Source organism: Balaenoptera physalus (genome assembly GCF_965194825.1).
Source record: "Balaenoptera physalus genome assembly, chromosome: 3".
Lineage (NCBI taxonomy): Eukaryota > Metazoa > Chordata > Mammalia > Artiodactyla > Balaenopteridae > Balaenoptera > Balaenoptera physalus.
Window position 1 is genome coordinate 83340772 of NC_138890.1, and position 21385 is coordinate 83362156.

Consider the following 21385-nt stretch of genomic DNA (forward strand, 5'->3'; position numbering starts at 1 on the left):
ATGCTAGTGTGTTTGGTCTATATAAAATTCAGCAAGGACAAAATCATACAGACTATCACATGTTGGCAGTAAACTGTAATCCTGCTCACAGCATAAGTAAAACAGCAAAAATTGTCTGATTAAACAACTAACTTAACAATAGATTTAATAACTTAGTATGATCTTAGGATTTACACCAGGCATTGTATATTAGGTAATAGATATGTAATATCACAGTGCACTAGTTAAGAGATATTAATTATATCCTTTTTATGCCTCATGTTTGTCACTTAAGTATGTTTTATCATTTTGGTTTTTTTTAATGGCTCAATTCATAACCACATTTAAGATAATATGCACATACTGGTTTTTGTGGTGATTTTTTTAAAAGTTTTTCAATTTTTCTCTTTCCTGATTCACATTCTTTACTTTCTTTAGTTCAGCATTAAGTCCTTTTGTGGTGTATGTGATTCATAATTGACTTTAAGATGCTTGTGAAGAAGCTCCAACTTTTTAAGCAAAGGTGACTGGTCACGAAATTTTTACTAATAGCAGAGTTTTAAGATAAAACAATGTATTAACTAAGTCATAATTCTTAGCTAGTATTATAGTTCAATTCCACAAGCATTTATTGAGGGACTAACATGTATCTGGGTATGGGGATAGGTATAAAACAGTGATTCAGGTTTTCCCGTGTTCATTTCTTTTTACTGATAGATGTGAAACAGCTGACTCCTAGGAAGGCTAATATTGAACTAGACATTTAGACCCTTATTTTCTGACCCACCATTTTGAAAAAATTATTCTATTTTCCTGTTTCTTTTAGCCAGATCAATAGAATAATTTTAATTTTCCTAATAGCAGTGGCTTTATGAAAATTAAAAGGTATACTGTTTGTTGATTCACTCGAGGTTTTTCTCTTATATTAACTTATGAAAAGTGATGGTTACTAGTTAACTCAAGTGAATATAGACCTTGGATTGTGAGCTTTGTCAATTAACAGGTTTCTTTTCATGAGTGGTTTAGAGAGCTTTTTGGTTATGTGATATTGTTGTCATTTGTGTTTGGGCAGTGGGCATTAGAGTAGGCCTTTTTAAATTGAGGAGCAAAATATTGACCATTTTCTTTTATGTTATTTTTACAGACCCAACTCTTCTAGAGGAAGGGTTTCGATGATTCCCCCCCCCCAAGACATTCACAATCTTTATATTCTGGTTTCCTCCATATCCCCTCTGTATCCAGTGTCGTAACCACTTAGCTGCCTACCAGCCAGCAACTTCTCTGTCCTTTTGTTCCCTCCCTTATCTGAAGTATATCACAGTCTGGCAGTGTGTCTCTCAAAGTGTGTTGGTGAGGGAGGCTTTTCATCAGTGATAACAGAGTACTTATAAAAATACGCATACCTGAGCCCCTCCCCAGATCTACTGCATTGGACTTTCTGTATGGGCCTGGGAGTCTAGCTTCATAATAAGCATCCCAGGTAGTTCTGATGCACACTAAAGTTTGAGACGGTTTGCCTAATAGGAGAAACAAAAGTACAAACAGATTATTTAATACAGCAGTGCTTCCCAGCTCTAATGTGCATATGAATCACCTGGGGATCTTGTGAAAATGCAGGTTCTTGTTGTGTAGGTCTGGGTGGGGTCTGAGATGCTGCAGCTGTGACAGGCTCCCAGGTGAGGCTGATGCTGCTGATCCCCGGGCCCACTTTGATTTTGTTTGCACCGTGATTGTGATATTCACAGGGCGTTCCGGAAGCACTTAGTGATCAACCTGAAGAGACACTCGTGGAAGAGTCTGAGGCTTCCTGGAAGAAGTAACCCTGGAGCTAAATATTAAAGAATGTGTTGAGTTTTTGTGTGGGTGGGTGGATTATAGGCAAAAGGACAATAAATAAAGACAATAAAGATAGATAAGTGAGTGTTGAGCAGGGAAACACCACTCAGTTCTCTGATAGTGGTTCAAAATGTAAGGCAGGTGTGGTAGGGATTTAGTATGGAGAGGTAGACATAGGCTTTGTTTGCCATGTCAAGAACCTGGGAATTTGATATCATTTAAGTGACGGGCAGTTGCCAAGCAGTGGATCTTCCTGGTTAGATATGCATTTTAGAGTGATCATTGGATTTGAGATTGGTTATTGTACCAAGTGGGGCAAAACCAGAACCAGGGACACCAATTAGGAAGCTGTTGCAATAGTCCAGGAGTCAAGTGCTGGAACAGCAAAATTAGGGATAGAAAGGAGGGGATGAAGAAAGAAGGAGGAGTCCCAGAATTCTAGGGTTGGAACTAGCAACTGGTCTAGAGAACAAGAGGCCAAAGGAGCAGATTTAGAAAGGAAGAGGATGTTATCTGTAGTAGCGCTTAGAAACATCATTTAGTTTACCTGCAAACTGATCTACTGATGAAGCAACTTGATTGTGGCGGGGGGGTTGGGGGCGATGGGGGGGGTGGGCAGGGCGGTGGCGGGATGTTACTTGTTCATCCAAGTAAGATAAACTTTTTATATGTACTGTTCAGAGGAGGAGAAGGGGCAGGAAGACATGGCTTAGTTCAGTTTTTCAGAGTTCAATTCTAGGGAAAAGAAGAAAGAAAACAGATGCTCTCCAAAGAAGTAATAAAGTAAAAATCACTTCGCTGGCCTGATTTTAGGTGCATGCATTGGCAAGATTACCCCTCTAGATGCCTGAACCAAGGCAGGTTGCCTAGCAGTCTCTACCCCAAGCAGCAGTCAACTGGGCACCATAAAACCCTACATTATTTCTCCCAGAGGCCCACAGCCCAGAATTCCTTTCTATTCCTTGTGACTTATTTAATTCTCTCCCTCTCAGTGTTTTAGGACTACTTGAGAACTCTAGTGTGGTCGGGAAAGGAATACTTTATTATCCTTAGAGGAAGTCTGGATGTTTGCTCCAAACTGACTTCTTGGTTCTGTCTGCCAGCCACTGCTGGGTGCTTAACTTGATAAACAGGCTTTTCACTATAACGTTGTTAATCCTATAAACCTTAGTCTAAACTGCTATGAGTTGAAAATGCTGGACTTTGAGAAGCTTTTAATAGTTAAGTATGCAGGACTTTAAAATGACTGATTTCTGGTGTTTGCATCCATACCGTGGAGCAAGTAAAACAAAAAAACAGATCATTCAGGTATCTCTTATATACAGATAACAGTATGACTTCAGAGGAGGGTTTCTAGACATCAGCGCTGTTGACATTTTGGACCAGACACTTCTTTGTTGACTGGGGCTGTCCTGTGCATCATAGTACATTTAGCAGCATCCCTGGCTTTTACCAACTAGATGCCAAATAGCACCCTTCCCTAGTGGTGAAAACCAAAATTGTCTTCAGAATGTCCGCTGGGGAACAGTATTGCCCTAGTGGAGAATCGCTGTGCTTCTAAAGCCTGGCTGCCCTTTAGAATCATCTGGGAAGCTCCCCATCCTCCACCCCATCCCCACTTACCCAAACACCAGGTCCCAGACCCTACCTTCCATCTAGAATTTATGATACCTTTGTCATGGAGTAAGGCCTAGGCCTCTCCTGGTTTTGTTGGTGGTGTATTAAGTTGTTTGTTTTTAAGCTGATTCTAATTGCACCACATTTGAGAAACACCCCTTTGACTCAGAATTCCTTGAGTAGTTTTCATTGGTTATCTAGCATTGAAATTTCAAGTTACTTGAATTCTTTGGACTTCATTATCTTGAACTAGAAAATTAAAGAGATGGACTAGATAATTTCTGCTTTTAACTTAGGAAATAATACCTACTTATTTTTATAGCCCTTTGGATATGTTTTCTTACAATATTTTTTAGTAACAGGAAGATGATTGTTTTATCAACACCTCATGTTGTTCCTCACTTTTATCTCTCTTCCTTTTGCTTTTCTCTGTAATAATGATTTAATAAACTAAAGTATTAGATGCTTAATTTTACCAGACTGTCGTCATTCACTTTATAGATTACAGCCAAACTGAACCCTATGATAGCTCTCCAGGAGGGCTAGATGTAGTATCGCAGGTCTTTTATTTGTTAGGTAATTCAATAAATTATTTGAGTGCATATCATGCACAAGGCAGACCTTATCTCATGAAACATAATTAGCACCAAGAGCAGTGATTTTCACATGTGGGTACGGTTAGGTAGAAATATTCCCCATGTCTAAAATATTTTGTTTTGGAGAAGAGCGGTTGGGGGGATGGTGGAAGTTGCCAACTAATGAAAAGGCCTATATAGTGTAAGTTAGTCCTGTCCCTTCAAATCAGGGAAATACCAATAATAATAGCTTCCACTTATTTAGTGCTTGCTTTTGAGCAGGTAAGCACAATAACTGTGTGAAGTTTAATGATTTACAGATAAGGAAGCTGACTTAGAAAAGACTTAGAAAAGGTTAGGTAACCTAACCAGATTACATATGGCTAGAAATTGACCAACCTAGGATTTGAGGCTAGCTCATTTTATTGCAGATTTGGGCTCTGAACTACTGCTTCCCACATAAACGTGTTCCACTGCCCTTAATTTATTCCTGATCTTATCCAGATAAATCACCTCCCTAATTCAAGTGGATTTCAGTGAGTTGTTAGAATTAAATTGAGATAATATATGAGAAATTTCCTAGCCCAGTGCCTAATACATAGTAATAATCTCTCGATAATGTGAGTTTCCTAAAATGTGTTGTTCTTGAGTGTACCAGTATCTCATTAGTTTTAGTTTTTGCCTTTAAGCTTTGGTTGGAATTAAATTGCTCTCTGATTTCTCCTCCTGTTATCTAATGGATGCCAGCCTTTTCAACCAGGGATCAGAGAGAGAATTATACCCTTTAAAAAAATGAGTGACTATTTTCTCATTTCTCCTAAAGTTGGTAATACCATTCTAGATGCAGAGGAGAGAAGTTAATTATATACAGTGGTTGCCTTAGGGCATTAAGGCTTAATTTTCTCTTGGAATCTCTGTTTAGAAGGTTATAGAATGCATCAAGTGGCTCTGCTAGAAGATTTTAGACCAGATAATTTGAAGTATTAGTTTATCAGTATTAGTCATAGGAATTATTAGAATATGGAAACGAGATAACCATGCTCAATCAAACAACATTGTAGAATGTATCTCAACAGGAAAGGAATTATATGAAACAAACTCTTTAAGTAAAAAGCAACCACTAAGGGGACTAGTTTTCATACGAAAGCACAAGGCTTAGATTTCTGATTTAGTGCACAATCTTGGAGGGGAAGGATATTGCTTTATAGTGTTCCATTTCATCAAAAATGTTCCTCTCTAGGAACATGGAAATTGAAATGCATTTGCATTTTTTAAAGTGTTCCTTATTCCCCAAAATTCATTATAAGTTTTTTCCAAGGGGTCACATTATTCATAAACAAATTTGAATAATGATAGATTTATTCTACCATCCTTAAGAATTAAGCACCAGCTGCAAGCATAATTGCTCTTGGCAAATCAGTGAAAATCGAGATTTTTATATATTTTCCACCTTTTTGGCCTTATATATACTGATTAGGTGCAGGGAATTCTCTTTTTCAAATCTACTTTTAGCCTTCAGGTTGCTCATAAACTGGCTTCAGTGAATTCATGTATACTTCAGATGAGTAGGGTTGATTTCTTAACCCTTAAATGTCCCTTTATTAAAAATTAAAACAAAGGTTTGATTGATACTGTTAAATTATAAGAATAAATTGGTTTTTTCGGCTTTTGCAAGTTGGGAATATTGTTTAAATTATTGTAAAGTTGGAATGAGTTTATTATTTTTCTGAACCAGAAAGACTTCATTGGTTTGATAGTTAAGATGGAATTTTATATTTTTTTCATTTAGGTTGACTATTGCATTTTTTGCACTCTCCGGGCTGGATATGTTGGACTCCTTAGATGTGGTGAACAAGGATGATATAATCGAGTGGATTTACTCCCTGCAGGTCCTTCCCACAGAAGACAGTGAGTGAGTTTTTAGCATTTTGTTTTTAGCGTGACTAGTTGTACCTGGCATAACATGTGTTGCACTTGGACATCTTAGTATTTGTTCCTAAACTATTAACATATTTTATTCATCTGTGTTTTCCTCGTAACACTCCTTTCTGTTCAAACACAGTGCTGACTAAGTCCAGTCATTAATCTCTAGAGAGAACAATTTAGCGATGTCTAAGGTTGGATGGAGATTCACAGTTGTACACCATGCTGTGTTGCGTATTTCCACGCTCACGACTGCTTGTTGACTACTTGTATTCCATATTTATGTTTGATTAGTTCTGTAGCATTCACTCTATTTTTCATTCCCAACCATTCTTTTTGTCTCTTCAGTGAAAAACTCTTTGCTGTCAGAAAGTTTCATTCCAGTCTCTTGGCCATTTTCCCTCTAATGTTCCATTAGTATTTCTTTAATGGTTTCTTAGAGCTCTTATTTATACTTCAGTCATTTTTATGCTTCTTCAAACTTTATACATTTTGATCAATTAAATAAATTCTCAAAATTCATAAATTATTGATCAACTAAATACACACAAGTTTTATAAACTCTGTTGTTCACTCCATTAAGTGTAAAATACCTAATATCTATTTAACTTATAAATGTTGGAAATTCTAACATTGAATTGAATTAGAGCAAGCAGATAAACTCACAGAAAATCATGCAATTTTTGTCTGTGGTCACTACTTACCTTTCATTTAAGAGTCAGCATTTATAAATTAACCGTGTGGTTCATTGGTTGGAGTAATCATGTATAAATCTCACCCAGGTGAACTTTGGCGAAATAATAAGCTAAAGCTTTATTTAGAAATAAAGTGCTTTGATCTATTAGCAGATGCTGTTGGACATGGTTTGTGGCTTTCTACTTTAGTGTTCTTGAAGTTTGTAGTATTTTTTAATACATAATTTAAAAAATCTGTGCCTGTTGATGAATTCTTGTTAAAAAATGATTAAGCATTTTTAGATCTATCAGAATTTTATTACATAATATCTAATCACTTTTCACCAACTACATGAAGCAGCATATATGATATATTGGTGAGTAGTTATAGATTCTAACATGTTGGTGAGCAGGATTTATTGAATGTTTTGCTAAGAGTACTCTGCTAAACCTGTGGAGAAGGGCTGTGATAAATTATAAGATATGGTTCTCATTCCCTGGGAGCTTCTGGCTGAGGTGAGGTCACAGTTCTAGTGACCTACAATATGGGAATAATTTGTGTTTTCCTTTTTTAATCAGGATTTTTTTTTCACTAGTTTAAGTGAAAGTCTGGAATTCTTTTAAAAGTTAGATATTAGACAGATGTAAGGTAGCTTTGTTATAGATTATGTATAATTTTTGTTTGTTTACTAAAAATACATGTCCTAATCAAATTATACATTGTATTTTCTTAAATATATTTCACTGATACAGATACGAAATTATACACTGTGGTACATAGGAAAGCTATTGTATAAGTTTTTGTTAAAATATATATTATTTAAAAAAATTATTTATGATATTCATTTCCTTGGAATAAAATAGCTATTGTCTCTCTAGAAATGTAAGGACCATAGCATTTTAGTGAGAGACTCATGCTATAGGTTACAATTACCAGAACACTAGTCACTTATTCACTATGCTTCCTACTTTCTGTTTTTTCTTACATTTTTATCTACCTTTAAGGACTGTTTGCCGGCTCCAGCTAATTAATATCCATATTCTTTTTGAAGCCTTCTTACTTTTCTCATTATTTGATCTTTTGTTGTGAGAGCTTTGCTGTTATCTGGACTTTCATATTATCCCTAATAATTGTGTTTGCTACATACTCACTAGAACGGCCAAAATGGAAAATAACAAATGTTGATGAGAATGTTGCACAACTGTAACTACTATTTTACAACTGCTATTTAGCAATATTTACTACAACTGAACATATGTACAGTCTATGAACCAGCAGTTCTACTCCCTATTAGGTATCCAACAGAAATGAAAAAAATGTATTCACCAAAAGATATGTACTAGAATGTTGATAGTATTTTTCACAGGACTCCAGAGTAGGAATATACAAACTACCCATCATTGGTATAATAGATAAATGATATATTACAATTCACACAATGGAATAGTATACAGTAATGGGAAAGAACAATTTAGACCTACATGCAGAAATTTGGATGAATGTCACAAACATGTTTTGCGATAAAGAAGTATATAGTGTATTATTCTATTAATACAAAGTGAAAATGTAGGTAAAACGAATCTGAGCTTTTGGGGAGTGACAAGAAGGAAGTAGGATGGGGCTTCTAGGCTGCTGGTCATGTGCTTTTTCTTGAGCTGAGTGCTAGTTATACAGGTGAGTTTACTTTGCAGAAGTTCATTAAGCTGTTTATTATACTTTGATGAAAGTTAAAAAATTTTTTGAATTAGGGTGTACTCACCATCTCTTTAAGATCCATCAGAATTCTCTTTCCCATTGTACTTTCAACTACATGGACTTCATTGGATTGAAGCCCATTGCTAATTTTTTAATTTTTTTAGTCATTGTTGCTTAACTGTTGCTTAAAATATTTTTGCTTACATCTGAATTGTAAACTTCTGGAGGGCAGTGAATGCGTCAGTCTTACATTTCTTTTCCCTTTTGGTGCCTAGAGCATTGTTGTGTTATCAGCAGTTGTTGGACTGCTAAATTACCTACACCTTTTCCTACTTTTCTTCTTTTCTGTATTTTCACGTTTAGCCTAGAGCGTCCTCTGGCTCCTCAAATATTTTCTCATTCATAAGGCATTTGCAGACTGAATAGAACATGCTTTCTGTAACTCTTAGCTCTGTATTTGTCCTACTTTGTGATATCACATAAAATCTTAGGGAATTTAAAAATCTTAAAAGTGTAAACAAAACCCAGAGACCATAAAGGAAAAATGTGGTAGATTTGACTAAATAAATATTTTTAAATGTTATGTAGGGAAAGATAAAGTTGGATAACTGACGGACTTGGAGGAAATTGTGCCAATATATATACCAGACAAAATATTAATATCCAAACTATAAGGAATTGTTAAAGATAAAAAAAATGACACATTGCCATTTAGAAAATGACAGAATTTATGAATAGGTAGTTCGCAAAAGAAGTACAGATAGTCATTAAATACATGAAAAGAGGATTAATCGATACTAGAAATTAGGGAGATGCAATAGAAACAAGGATGTTAACATTTTTTATGTAACAAATCAATTTAGCAAAAAGTTTTTAAAAGTTGGTAAGAATGTGAGGAAAAGAGCACTTTAATATTCTTTTTTGTTTGTTTGTTTTTTAACATCTTTATTGGAGTATAATTGCTTTACAATGGTGTGTTAGTTTCTGCTTTATAACAAAGTGAATCAGTTCTTTTGGTGGAAGTAAAAATTATTGCAGCCTTTGGAAGAGCATTTTAGCAGTGTAACTTTTTATCCTCACATATTCTCGTGTGTGTTGTAGTTAGTTAAATAATGGCCCCCAAAATATATGCCCATCCAGAACCTCAGAATATGACCATATTTGGAATAAGGTATAATTAAGGTAAGGATCTCAAGATCAGTGTCCTTCCAAGAGAAAGGAGAGGGAGATTTGAGACACAGAGGGGAAGGCCATAGGAAGACAGATGCAGAGATTAGAGCGATGGGTCCACATGGTAAGGAACATCAGGACTCCCCACAGCCACCAGAAACTAAGAGGGGGCATAAAATGGATTTTCCCTTAGAGCCTCCAGAAGGAACCAACCCTGCTAACAACTTGATTTTGGACTTCTGGGCTCCAGAACTATGAGAGAATAAATTTCTGTTGTTTAAAGCCACCAGATTTATGGTACGTTGTTACTAACCTCAGGAAACTAATACATGTGCACAAAAATCTGTATAGAAGAATGTTTTGGCATTGTTTGTTACGGTAACAAATTAGAAACAAAATAAATATCCACCAAAAGTGAAACAGTTAAATAAACTATGGTCCAGTAAAGAGTACAGCCCAGTAGTAAAGTGACTGAGGTAGATCTATATATGTACCGACATGAAACTGTTCATCAAATATAGTTAAATGATAAATGCCAACGTGTACAGGGGTGTTTTGTTTTACTGATCTATTAACATCAATGTATAGGAAAAACTCTGAAAGCGTGCATAGACAGTCTTTGTGGAGGGGGAAGTAGATGAAAACAGAGGTACGGGATGGCAGGATAAAGTACTTTAGTTTTATTCTATATATCTGCATTGTTTGAATGCTTACAATAAATATGTTTCTGTATTAAAATTCAACATAAAAAACTTTAGCTTAACCGCTCTTCAAAACACAACAAAAATAAACAAAAACTAAACCCATTTATATGATTATACACAAATATCCATATTTTGCTAATGGCAGAAGCAATGCTGTACATTATTTAATATTTTGTAATTTTCAAAGACATCATCAAATTTGTTCTTCCCCTAATCTGCCTTCCCCGGAAGTGGAGAAAAAAATGAGAGGCAGAGTGATTAAGAGACCTGCCCGAGGCCACACACAGATGGAAAGTAATAGAGTCAGACTGAAATCCCTGGCTTCTGACTCCAGGTCCCAGTGCTGCTTTACTGGTGAAGTATATAGGTCCCTAGTGGAGACTATCATGAATGGAACTTAAGTACATTGTGAATATTTAATCACAATTAACCCTGGCCTTCCACTTAATTCCAGGGTTGTAAAGACCCTGTGGTATCCTAGTAATAAGTGTGTGGTCAGACCATTGGAGAGTTGGGGCCCTTCTCATCAATATCGGGAAGTATTTAGGAAACACAAGGGATCAGGCTGGGAATTTTGTGTTACCCTCTCTGATCAGGGACACAACCAGAGAATTTTGGAACTAGAACCAAACAAGGAATATTATAGTCCATCATTTTACAAATGAGGATATTATCATATAGCTAGTTAATGCTAGGGGCAAAATTAGAATACAGTTTTCCGTTTCTAATTTTCAGTTTTTCTAATACTAGTCCCATGAATAGGTGCTCTGTTTATCATGTATGTTTTTCTGTAAGATATGGATTTTTTTCATGAGAACTCTGAGGCTGTCTTATGGTGATAAAGGAAAATAAATGTGGTATCTCTTCCATAACAGAGCTCATAAAACATTAGAATTAAGTGTTTGGAATTGTAGATAAGGCGGTTTAATATTAAAAGGTAAACTGTTTAATGATTTTAGTTTTTTAGTAGACTTAACAGTCAGCTTGTGCCTTTTTTTTTTTTAACAACATGCTGAAAATGTAAGTATAGTTTCATGTGGCTAAATTGAGCATGTTGCAGATTTTAGAAATTACAGAGCACCTGTTTGGGAAGCATTGTAGATCAAGAACTTTTTGCAAAGATAGTCTCACAGTGGTTGGTTGGTTGATGTCCCCAGTTGCCCCTAGTCACATGTCTGGTAGGCTATACTACAGGTCTTTTCACAGTCCACCTGCAATTCCAAATAATCAGTTTACCATTTGGTTGGATGAAACACTATTAAATTTCTAATCTCTATGAGAGAAAATCTCCCACCTGCCTTCTGTTTAATTGCCCTGTTCTAAAACTAATCTGTGAAATTTAGAAAATAGATTAAAAAAAAACTTTTAAAATTATATAATATTTTATGTACCTTGTCTGGGTCTCTCTTGACATCCTGAAACAGTTGTGTAAGGTGTGTCCTTTTACTAGGAAACCTTGTGTTTCTTGAGACCTGTGAGGAATTACTTCTATAGCCATAAAATATAAACGTCCATTTTAACATTAAAAAATCACCACATTCCTCACTTGAATTCTCTTTGCTTAGTGCAAAAACCTAACATTCAAAATGAGAATTAGAAAGTTAAGAACATGACCAAAACAAGTTTTGAACTATATTTAAGCAGCATGACCACCATTAGTAATATGATATTTTAGCCCAAGAGTTGTCCTTTATTAGAAACACCTAAATATAATTTTTTAATGTATTTTTATTTTATCATTCACAATAAAATTTTCTCCTAAAAGAGGGGAAACACATTTTCCTATGAAAAGCAAAATAACTCTGCTGATTAAAATAAATCTTTTTAAACTCTTTAAAGTTTTACATTCTACGGGTTTATAATCATTTTCTTTGCTTTTTAGAGAATATCTAAATGCATTGTCTTTGTGATGCTTGACATATAATTGGTGTTTATATGAGCTTAGTAGTAAAATCCTAGGTTGTAAATGAGATATGACCCAGTCATCAAGCAGGAGTCAGCCTTGTAGCTTAATAATTGTCTTTCATGTGCAAGCATGCAGATAAAGGGATTGTTTTCCTTATGGTTGATAGCTAAACATGTTATATTCTCTAATAACACATCCCTCTACATGCTCACACATAAATGCACATACATGTATTATATCCATCTGCATATGCCCATTTTTGCTATTTTCCTTTTCTTTCCATCGACCCAGTTTCATTTTTTAAAGTAATCTGGGTTTTTTTGATACATAGCTATCTAGACTGCGTCCATAAAACAAGGAAACTAGTTTGACTTTATGGGTGCATTCACCAAATCAGTGGTTCTCAATTCTGACTGTGTATCAGACAGGGATTATTTTTCTTTCTTATATATGATTGTTCAGGCCCTACTGTGAGAGTTTTGATGTGGGCCGAGGTTAGGACCCAAGAGCATCTGTATTTTTTCAAACTGTACTTGATTCTGTTGGTCAGCCAGATCACACTTTGTTCGCTTCGTTACTACTGAATAGGAACACGAGATGGTGCTATCTAAAAACCTCCAAAGAGGTTTAAACTGTATCCTGAATATGCATGCAGTTGTAAATTTGGAATAAATTGCATGTTTATACTTTGATAGTTATCATGAACAGGTAAGCTTACTAGAATTATAAAAGAATGCACAATAGCAGACAAATCTTGACAGGAACCAGAAAGAATGGCCTAATGAATTTTTTAAGATGATGATATGTACTCCATTTTGAAAATGGAAGAAAAGGTATTTTTATTTTAAAGAAACTTTCCTTGATAAATTGTAACAGAAGCTGTTAATTTCCTCCTATTTCACTTTTGATAACATCTAATTAGCTGATGTTAAATGGTTACTATTTATTGAGCCTTAGTCACTGTGCTGAACACCATCTAAACATGCCCTTGAACCTTTAGAAGAACCCTGCTAAATGTTGATTGTAGTGTATTACTGTTCCTAGTTCAAAAATGGAGGGAACCAGCTCAGAGAGGTTGTTACTTGCCTATAGAACACAGTGCTAGCAAGAATAGGATATTGAGTTTGATTCCAAGTGTCCATGCCACAGCTCCTAACCTTATGTGGTATTTTTGAGCATCAATATTTCTGCTACTTTTCAGAAAAGTTAATAATTTAAGTAACATAAAAACATAGAAATGAGCAAATAGAAATGCCATTCATTTATTTCTAAGGAAATAATTTCATTGAAAAACAGATATTTATTAAGCCCCTACTATATGTCAGCCTCTGTAAGGCTGACAGAGGCTAACTGAGTTACTTAGTTAACCTAACTAACTTAGTGGGGGCTCCAGAAAGGCTTCCTAAGGGAAGTATAAACTCAGACCTGAAACATGGAATCAGAGCTTTCTTCCATCAAAAGTAGAAATAGGATTTTATTTTCTTAGAAAACTATCAGCAAATCAGTAGCTTGAAAGGATAATTTTTAAAAAGGCAGTCTGAAGGAAATAAAACTGATTGCAAAAATTTAAGTCATAATAGTTAAACATTTTAGGCATCAGATCAAATATAGGGCCTAGGAAAATATACCTTTTGACACTACCCCTCACCCAATTAAAGGTGGATTAAAACAAGTGACGCTAAAAGGATAAAGGCACCCATGGCTTGGTAAGGAAGGGATAATTTAATTTTAGATTTTAAAAGTACAGTGTTACATCCAATTTGGAGTATGGAAGGAGTATTAGGCAGAATTCTAAAGATGTTGCCCCCTCTCCCACCAAAGTTCCTGTTCCCTGGTTATTTAATCAAATACTGAGTTCTACAGATTTTGCAGGTGAAGTTAAGGTTACTAATTAGCTGACCTTAAAATGTGGAGATTGTCAATGAGTGTTATACATACAGGCACAGTATAATCACATAAGCCCTTAGTAGAGAAGAAGGCAGAAGAGTCAGTCAGAGAAATGCAGATGAAAGAGGGCAAAAGAGAGATGCTGCAGAAGGGGCCGCCAGAGAGAGTCTAAGCATGAGACGGATTTGAGCACCATTGCTGATTCTGAGATACAGGGGCCCAGATGCAAGAAATAGCAAGAGTGCCCTTTAGGAGCTAAGGGGGTTCCCCAGCTGACAGCTAGCAAAGGAATGGAGACCTTAGTCTTAAAACCGTAAGGAACTTGATTCTGCCAAATAACTTGAATGAACTTGGAGGCAGATTGTTCCCCAGAGTCTCTAATAAGGAATGTAGCCCTACCAACACTTTGATTTTTAGCCTGGCAAGACCTGCCTTGGACTTCTGACCTTATAGAACTGTGAGATGATAAATGGGTGTTGTTTTAAGTCGCTAAGTTTGTGGTAATTTGTGATGACAACAATGACTAATAAAGAGAACAAAATTCACCTTTATTCATATCCTCCCACACAGTATTATTTTATTTATTCTCTTCCAGGCTTTGATGATAAGCCCACTTCGCCTAATTATAAACATAATACACATATATTTTTGTATCCTGCTTTTTCTCTTTTTTTTTTTTAATTAATTAATTTATTTATTTTTGGCTGTGTTGGGTCTTCGTTTCTGTGCAAGGGCTTTCTCCAGTTGCGGCAAGTGGGGGCCACTCTTCATCGCGGTGCGCGGGCCTCTCACTGTCGCAGCCTCTCTTGTTGCGGAGCACAGGCTCCAGACGCACAGACTCAGCAGTTGTGGCTCACGGGCCCAGTTGCTCCGCGGCATGTGGGATCCTCCCAGACCAGGGCTCGAACCCGTGTCCCCTGCATTAGCAGGCGGATTCTCAACCACTGCGCCACCAGGGAAGCCCCCCTGCTTTTTCTCTTAACTTGAGCATATATATTTCTCCATGTTACTATGTAGTTTTCCCTAATCGTTACTTTTAATAGCAGTATTATGTTCCTTTGAGTATAGTATGTTATATTTAACCTGTTGGATTTTTGTGTCACTTCATAATTTTTACCATCATAATACTATAGTGAGTGTTTCTGTGCATATGACCATCTCATATTTGAAGTTACTGAAGTGGATTTTCAGGTGCATCATTACCAGTCAGAAGGTATGAGCCTTTTTATAACTCATTATATATTGGCAAGTCTTAAGTGGCTTACCAATTAAAAATTCTTAAGCAAAGATAAGAGAACCATGTTCATCAAAATCGTTATCACCATTAGATAGCATTCTTTTTTAAATAATTTTTTTCGTTAATGGGGGAAGATGCTTGGTGGAGAGTTTTAAATTTAGGGATAGTTTCCTAAATTACTCAAAGAATTAATGTATAAGCTACTATTCTAAGTATTTCAGGGGGTATAAAGCTGAACAGTTTATAGTACCTGAAAACCAGTTATTATGATTAGTCATGTACCAGTCATAAGAGATATGAAGCTAGTTCCTCACCTTGGAACCTGTTTTTAAGTCAACTTGATTTTTTTATTAGCAATGCATGTACAGTCTGTTGGTACTACATTCCTACCTTCTGTTTTTATCATGCTGATTTTATAATAGTTCTCAAAACCATAATTATTTTCTTATTGTGGGTATGACCATTTTTTTCATTTATATTTTTTAATTTCTGTTTTTTCCAGCTTTCTGGAGATATTATTGACATATATATAAATTTAAGGTGTACAGCATGATTATTTGATACAGGTATATACTGTGAAATGATTACCACAATAAGGTTAGTTAACACCTCCATTCCCTTCACATAATTGCCTTTTTGTGTGTGTGGTGATAAAATTTAAGGTCTACTATTTAAGGTCTTAACTTCCAAGTATACAATACTGTATTGTTAACTATAACCACCATGCTGTACATAACATTAAATCCCCAGAACTTATTCATCTTATAGTTAAAAGTTTGTACCCTTTGGCCAACATCTCCACTGCTAGCCCTGACAACTACTATTCTACTCTCTATTTCTATGAGTTCAGCTTTTTTAGATTACACATGTAAGTAAGAACATACACTATATGTCTTTCTCTGTCTGGTTTATTTCACTTAGCATAATGCCCTCAAGGCTCATCCATGTTGTAAAAGGCAGGATTTCCGTCTTTTTGATGGCTGAATAATATTCCCGTGTGTGTGTGTGTCTGTTTGTGTCTGTGTATGTGTAACATATATGACATCTTATCTGTATATAGCTCACATTTTCTCTACCCGGTCATCCATCGTTGGATACTTAGGTTGTTTCCACGTCTTGGCTGTTGTGAATCATGCTGCAATGAACGTGGGAGTACAGATATCTCTTTGAGATAACGATGTCATTTTTGGGGGGATATATATACCCAGAAGTGAAATTGCTGGATCATGGTGGTTCTATTTTTAATATTTTGAGGAACCTCCATACTGTTTTCCATAGTGACTGCAACGATTTACATGGATGTAGATATTTTCTTTGTTAAGTTCCCAGTTATATTCCATTGACATCTTGAAAAATGAAAAATTTTAGGTAAGAAAAATATCAGTGTGAGTAAACATACTTTGAATAACTAGAGACTAAGTGCTAACTTACAGTGTTCTTTTGTACTTCAAAGCAAAGTATTGGACTTAGAATGAAGGTCTGTCTAATACTAAAATACAAAGTACATATATTTTCTGTGACTGTAGAGCAGTTTATACCTTTACCTTGCTCCCCTATAAAGAAGCCGTGAGATAAGTAAAAAGGCACTGGATGGGACATTAGGTGTCTAGATCCTTTTATGTTGCTAACCAGCTATTACCTTGAACATGTCACGTAACATCTGGGCTTCTGCTTTCTGTTCTGTAGCATGAGGGATTGAATATGTTGATCACATGAAAATGGTCATTTAGGAAAAGTATGAAAGCATTTTGTACTCAGTGAGTTAGGCTTAAATTAAAGGTACCTGGTAGGAGGTCATTGTTTTGTTTTGGACTGGTTTGGAAATTAAATGAAGAAATTCCCATAAAGCTCCTAGAGCAGACATTCAGTGTTGGCTAGCATGAAAATGGAGACAGTGACAAAACTTTGGTACTAAAATACTCTGTTTCTGAGAGACTGTATAACTGAACTGCTTTAGAATCTGTACAAAAATAAGGTACACTTTAAATAAGTACATATTTTTATTTTCCAGGATCAAATCTAAATCGCTGTGGTTTCCGAGGCTCTTCATACCTGGGTCTTCCATTCAATCCATCAAAGGTTAGTTCTCTTTGCATTAGGAGGCAGGAGGAGAGGGAGCGGAGAGATTTTAGTAAGAAAGAAAACTAAGAAAGTAACAGAAAGAACCAGGCCTCCAAGTTTCAGTGTAGCTAAATACTGTCTAATAAACTGTGTGTTATGAACTGGAACTTTTTAAGGGAAAGCTATACCCACCTTACTTCCTGGAAGAATGCACAGTATATAAATGAACAGAAATTCCTGTTGTTAAAAAATTATGTCTTTCTTACTGTCGGTGTGTGTGTGTGTGTGTGTGTGTGTGTAAAAATTATTGGTGATTTATTGGAGAAAATGTAAATAAAGCACTCAAGAACATGATACTTGTTCTCTAAGAAACCAATGAACCATGTGTTACAGAAGGACTTTATATTTGGTTCACATTTCTTAGGAATGAAAGAGAAAGCTCTTGCTAAGCAGTGATTGGAGACCCAAGTAGTGATGAATTATGATGACCTTCCTGACGGTAGGCAGACTGTCTTCAGGGTTATAGGAAGAGGCTTTGGTACCAGCACATGCAGGTATAGAAAGCAGTGAATCCTAACATATGAGAAGCTTTTTTCCTTCTTCAAAGAAGCAGACCCCAAACAAACTTTTGTAGGTGTTTCATCTGTGTATAAAATATTTTTCTGCAATAGAAGGCAGAGAAGAACTTCATCATTTTGTGGAAGAGACCTCACAAAATAGAAACTTTTTCCTTGATGGGGGTCAGTCTGCTTATATAACGGTTACAAGCCAATATCTGGCTACACTGAGTACATCAAGATTTATATCCCTTTCCAAGCTGAAGGTAAATGACACGTTGCCAATTTTTCCACACTCTGCTTCAAAATATTGGAATAAATAGCAGTGATTTTGGAAAGGTGACATGATTTGATAGAGGCACTACTTCAACTATCTTCCTCTGCCTTAAGCTGTAGACCAGAATGCCTGTGTCAAAGTCATATGACTTTGCTAAGGTGTCTCCAATCATGTATGCCAATTGCTTTTAACAGAGAATCTAGAAACTAAGGATCCATAAAAATTGTCCTTTTTCCCCATACATACAATACTTTCCAACTTAAGCCAGTCCTGAATAGAGGTAGCTCTCCATTTAGTCATGATGGACAGGATATCTAAAAGTCATGACACTGATAATAATGACCGTTATACAGCACCATACCCTATACAGATGTATACTTACACTTGTTGGGGTAAAACAGTTCTTTGATAACATTACTTTTAAGAGACAGCCCCCTTACTCCCCTTACCCCCTCCCAAGGCATTTTCGAAACAACAAGGATAAAATGTAAGAAGAAACCATTTTTTGCCTTTGATTCACAGTGTCTCCTGAAACCCATTTTGGGCCCTTAATTCATCGAGACCCTGGCATTTTCTGGGGAAGCTAGGTCCCACTCCATTCTGTGTTGCATTAATCTGAATCTTGAGTGGTAGAGGGAGCTAGAGACTCTAGGTGGAATCATATAGGGCCACAAGGAGTTGTCACTTAGGGTGGTGGCTGAGAATCCAGGAGACAGATGAAGCCAAGAGAATCTGAGGAGGCACATATGATTTTCCAATACAGTATATAAATAGTATCATTGCTTTTTCTTCTGAAACCACCTATGGGCCATTCACTTACCTGAAAAATGTCCAGGATCTTTAGTGGCCATAGAACACTTTTTGAGAAACACTAATGGATCTTCTCAACCCCCTTTTCTCACTGTTTTCCTTCAACAAATCCCATATTCTCTATTAAATTATGTACTGTCCTTAACACATACTACATAGCCTGGAATCTTCCTGCTCTGCTTTCCTTTTACTTTTTCTTCTACCTGTAAAGCCTCCTCTTCATCTGTACCTAACCAAGCTCCTCTTCTGCTGCAGAAAAAAATCCTTTATCCATGTATTATTGTATCTCCATCATGACACATACAGTATTCTACTTTGTACTGTACTTAATTCAAGTAGCCCTCTTCTCCCTTCAAGGTTAAGGTCCACATTTGATTTCTGTTTGGATTCCCCACAGTGCTTTTAACATAGCAGATATTTAGTCTGAGTACCAAAAAATGAAATGTTACAGGATTTCTAAGAAGGTGATTATAAATGTGGAATAGGATATCCAGGAGTATTAAAGCTTGAGTTCTAAGGAGGAGCTCAGAATGAAAGAAATACCACAGTGAAAATTTGCTTGTCATATTTGTGAGACCATATAAGGAATTGTATATGTAAGGCTGGATAGGTGGGGTGAGTTCAGATTATAGAGGATATTGAACACCTTTGCAAATTTATTCTGTGAAGAACTACAGAAGGTCAGTGAGCAGCAAAGTATTCTGATTGTCACTAGTGGTTTCAAGACCCTTGAGTCGTGACTCCAAAGAAGTAGTGGCCCTTTTGATATTTGCCTTGCACTTGCATCATCATCAGTAAGATAACTAGCATCTGTATAGACAGTAATTTTATTTAATCCTCACAGTAACCCTGTGAAATAGGTACTAATATTTCCATTTTCCAGAATGAGAAAATGCAGCAGTGAGTAGTGGAGCCAGGATTTGATGCCTCACAGTAGTGTAGAAGTTAACATTTATTGTAGAAAGCAGAGGAGTCTATTTTAACCAAAATCTTGGTACAAGCTTCATTTTAACTTTCTAGTGTTATAGGCAGTTATTCTAGTATTTGAAGCAGTTATTGATGAGCCCAAACTAAAACAGAAGGAAATCCTGTGAGAAAGATGAATTTAAAATGCACTCTTAGTCTATCAAAATTAAAACTTTCTTAAACTGAGAAATAGTACAATGTGAAGTTTTACATTTTTTAAGTGAAATCATCTTTTTAAAATAACCGAACAGGATTGGCTGACTATTTGAAAATAATTATAAAACTTTAAATGCTTTGTGTATTGCAGAATGTAAAGTTACTTGGTTTTACATTTTTACTTTTACTTTAATAAGTTTTTAAATTAATTTTACCTGTGCCAGTGCCAACTAGAGTCTACAGGATTTCCTACAAGGAGTCACATATTTTATAAACCTTAAGAGATCTTTGATAACTGTTGATAGTTTTGTTGAAACAGTCAAATCAGTGAAACTAATCCAATAAATATTCTGGTTATGTGAGTTTCCTAGTTTGACTCCTCAGCTCTGCCTGGGCAATTACTAGTCTAACAGTCTTCACAAAAGACTTTTTGCAATCAATACCATTTGGTAATTTAAACTTTAAAAGTTAGATTGTTTTATTTCTAGAGAATTTTTCAATATTAGTATCTTGAGCTCTTCTTTGCATTTTTTTGTCATTTGTTATTCTAAGTGTTAATATTATTAGAGACTCAAATAATTAAACCATATGAGAATAGAATAATGTTTTTCAACTGTATTGTTTTGTAGGATTTTTAAATGGTGATCACTACTGTGGTATTTAATTTGAATTTGTACAGCATAAAAAATAATTATTTCTACATGCTTTTCTAACTTTATAAGACTTAAATTATAAGTGATATGGTTGGTCAAATAGGAAGTTGAAATAATTTGGTTTATTTGAATATCAGATCTACTTCCATAAACTTGAGGATAAAATTGAAAATTATGTAGCCTGGAAAGTATGCAATAATACTTATGTTGAGACATACACGAAATTGAGTTTTGTTTGTCTCTATCAGATGTCTATGCAAATCAGTATAAACAACATTTAATTTTACTGTTTACTGAAACCTCTTGTCAAATTGCATAATGAAATAAGATCTCATTTCAGTTTTCTAATTAACATTATATTAATTTTGAATCTAGAATCCTGGAACAGCTCATCCTTATGATAGTGGCCACATAGCAATGACCTACACTGGCCTTTCATGCTTAGTTATTCTTGGAGATGACCTAAGCCGAGTAAATAAAGAAGCTTGCTTAGCAGGCTTGAGAGCCCTTCAGCTAGAAGATGGAAGGTATGGGTCATTTTTTGTTACTTGTCTTATTTTTTTTAAGAAAAATCATTTGGAATTAAAAATAGATATAATACTATACTAGAATTGTAGAGTTTATCATAAACTCTTATTAGAACCACCTAAAGTTCACTGTATACATATGGTTTAAGTGCCTAATCAGTGAAATATTTCTTA

The 21385-nt window shown here is 35.5% G+C and overlaps 1 protein-coding gene across 2 annotated transcripts in view; it reads left to right on the forward strand.

Annotated features, from left to right (window-relative positions):
* Positions 1–21385, forward strand: part of PGGT1B (protein geranylgeranyltransferase type I subunit beta) — a 56311-nt gene that overhangs the window by 1854 nt on the left and 33072 nt on the right. The window contains exons 2-4 of one of the 2 annotated variants that reach the window (XM_082455799.1): positions 5797–5915; positions 17216–17283; positions 21060–21211. In XM_082455799.1, coding sequence (XP_082311925.1) covers positions 5797–5915; positions 17216–17283; positions 21060–21211 — 339 coding nt within the window. Of the gene's footprint in view, positions 1–5796; positions 5920–17215; positions 17284–21059; positions 21212–21385 lie in introns of those variants that run through there. The other variant, XM_082455800.1, reaches the window with a different exon arrangement.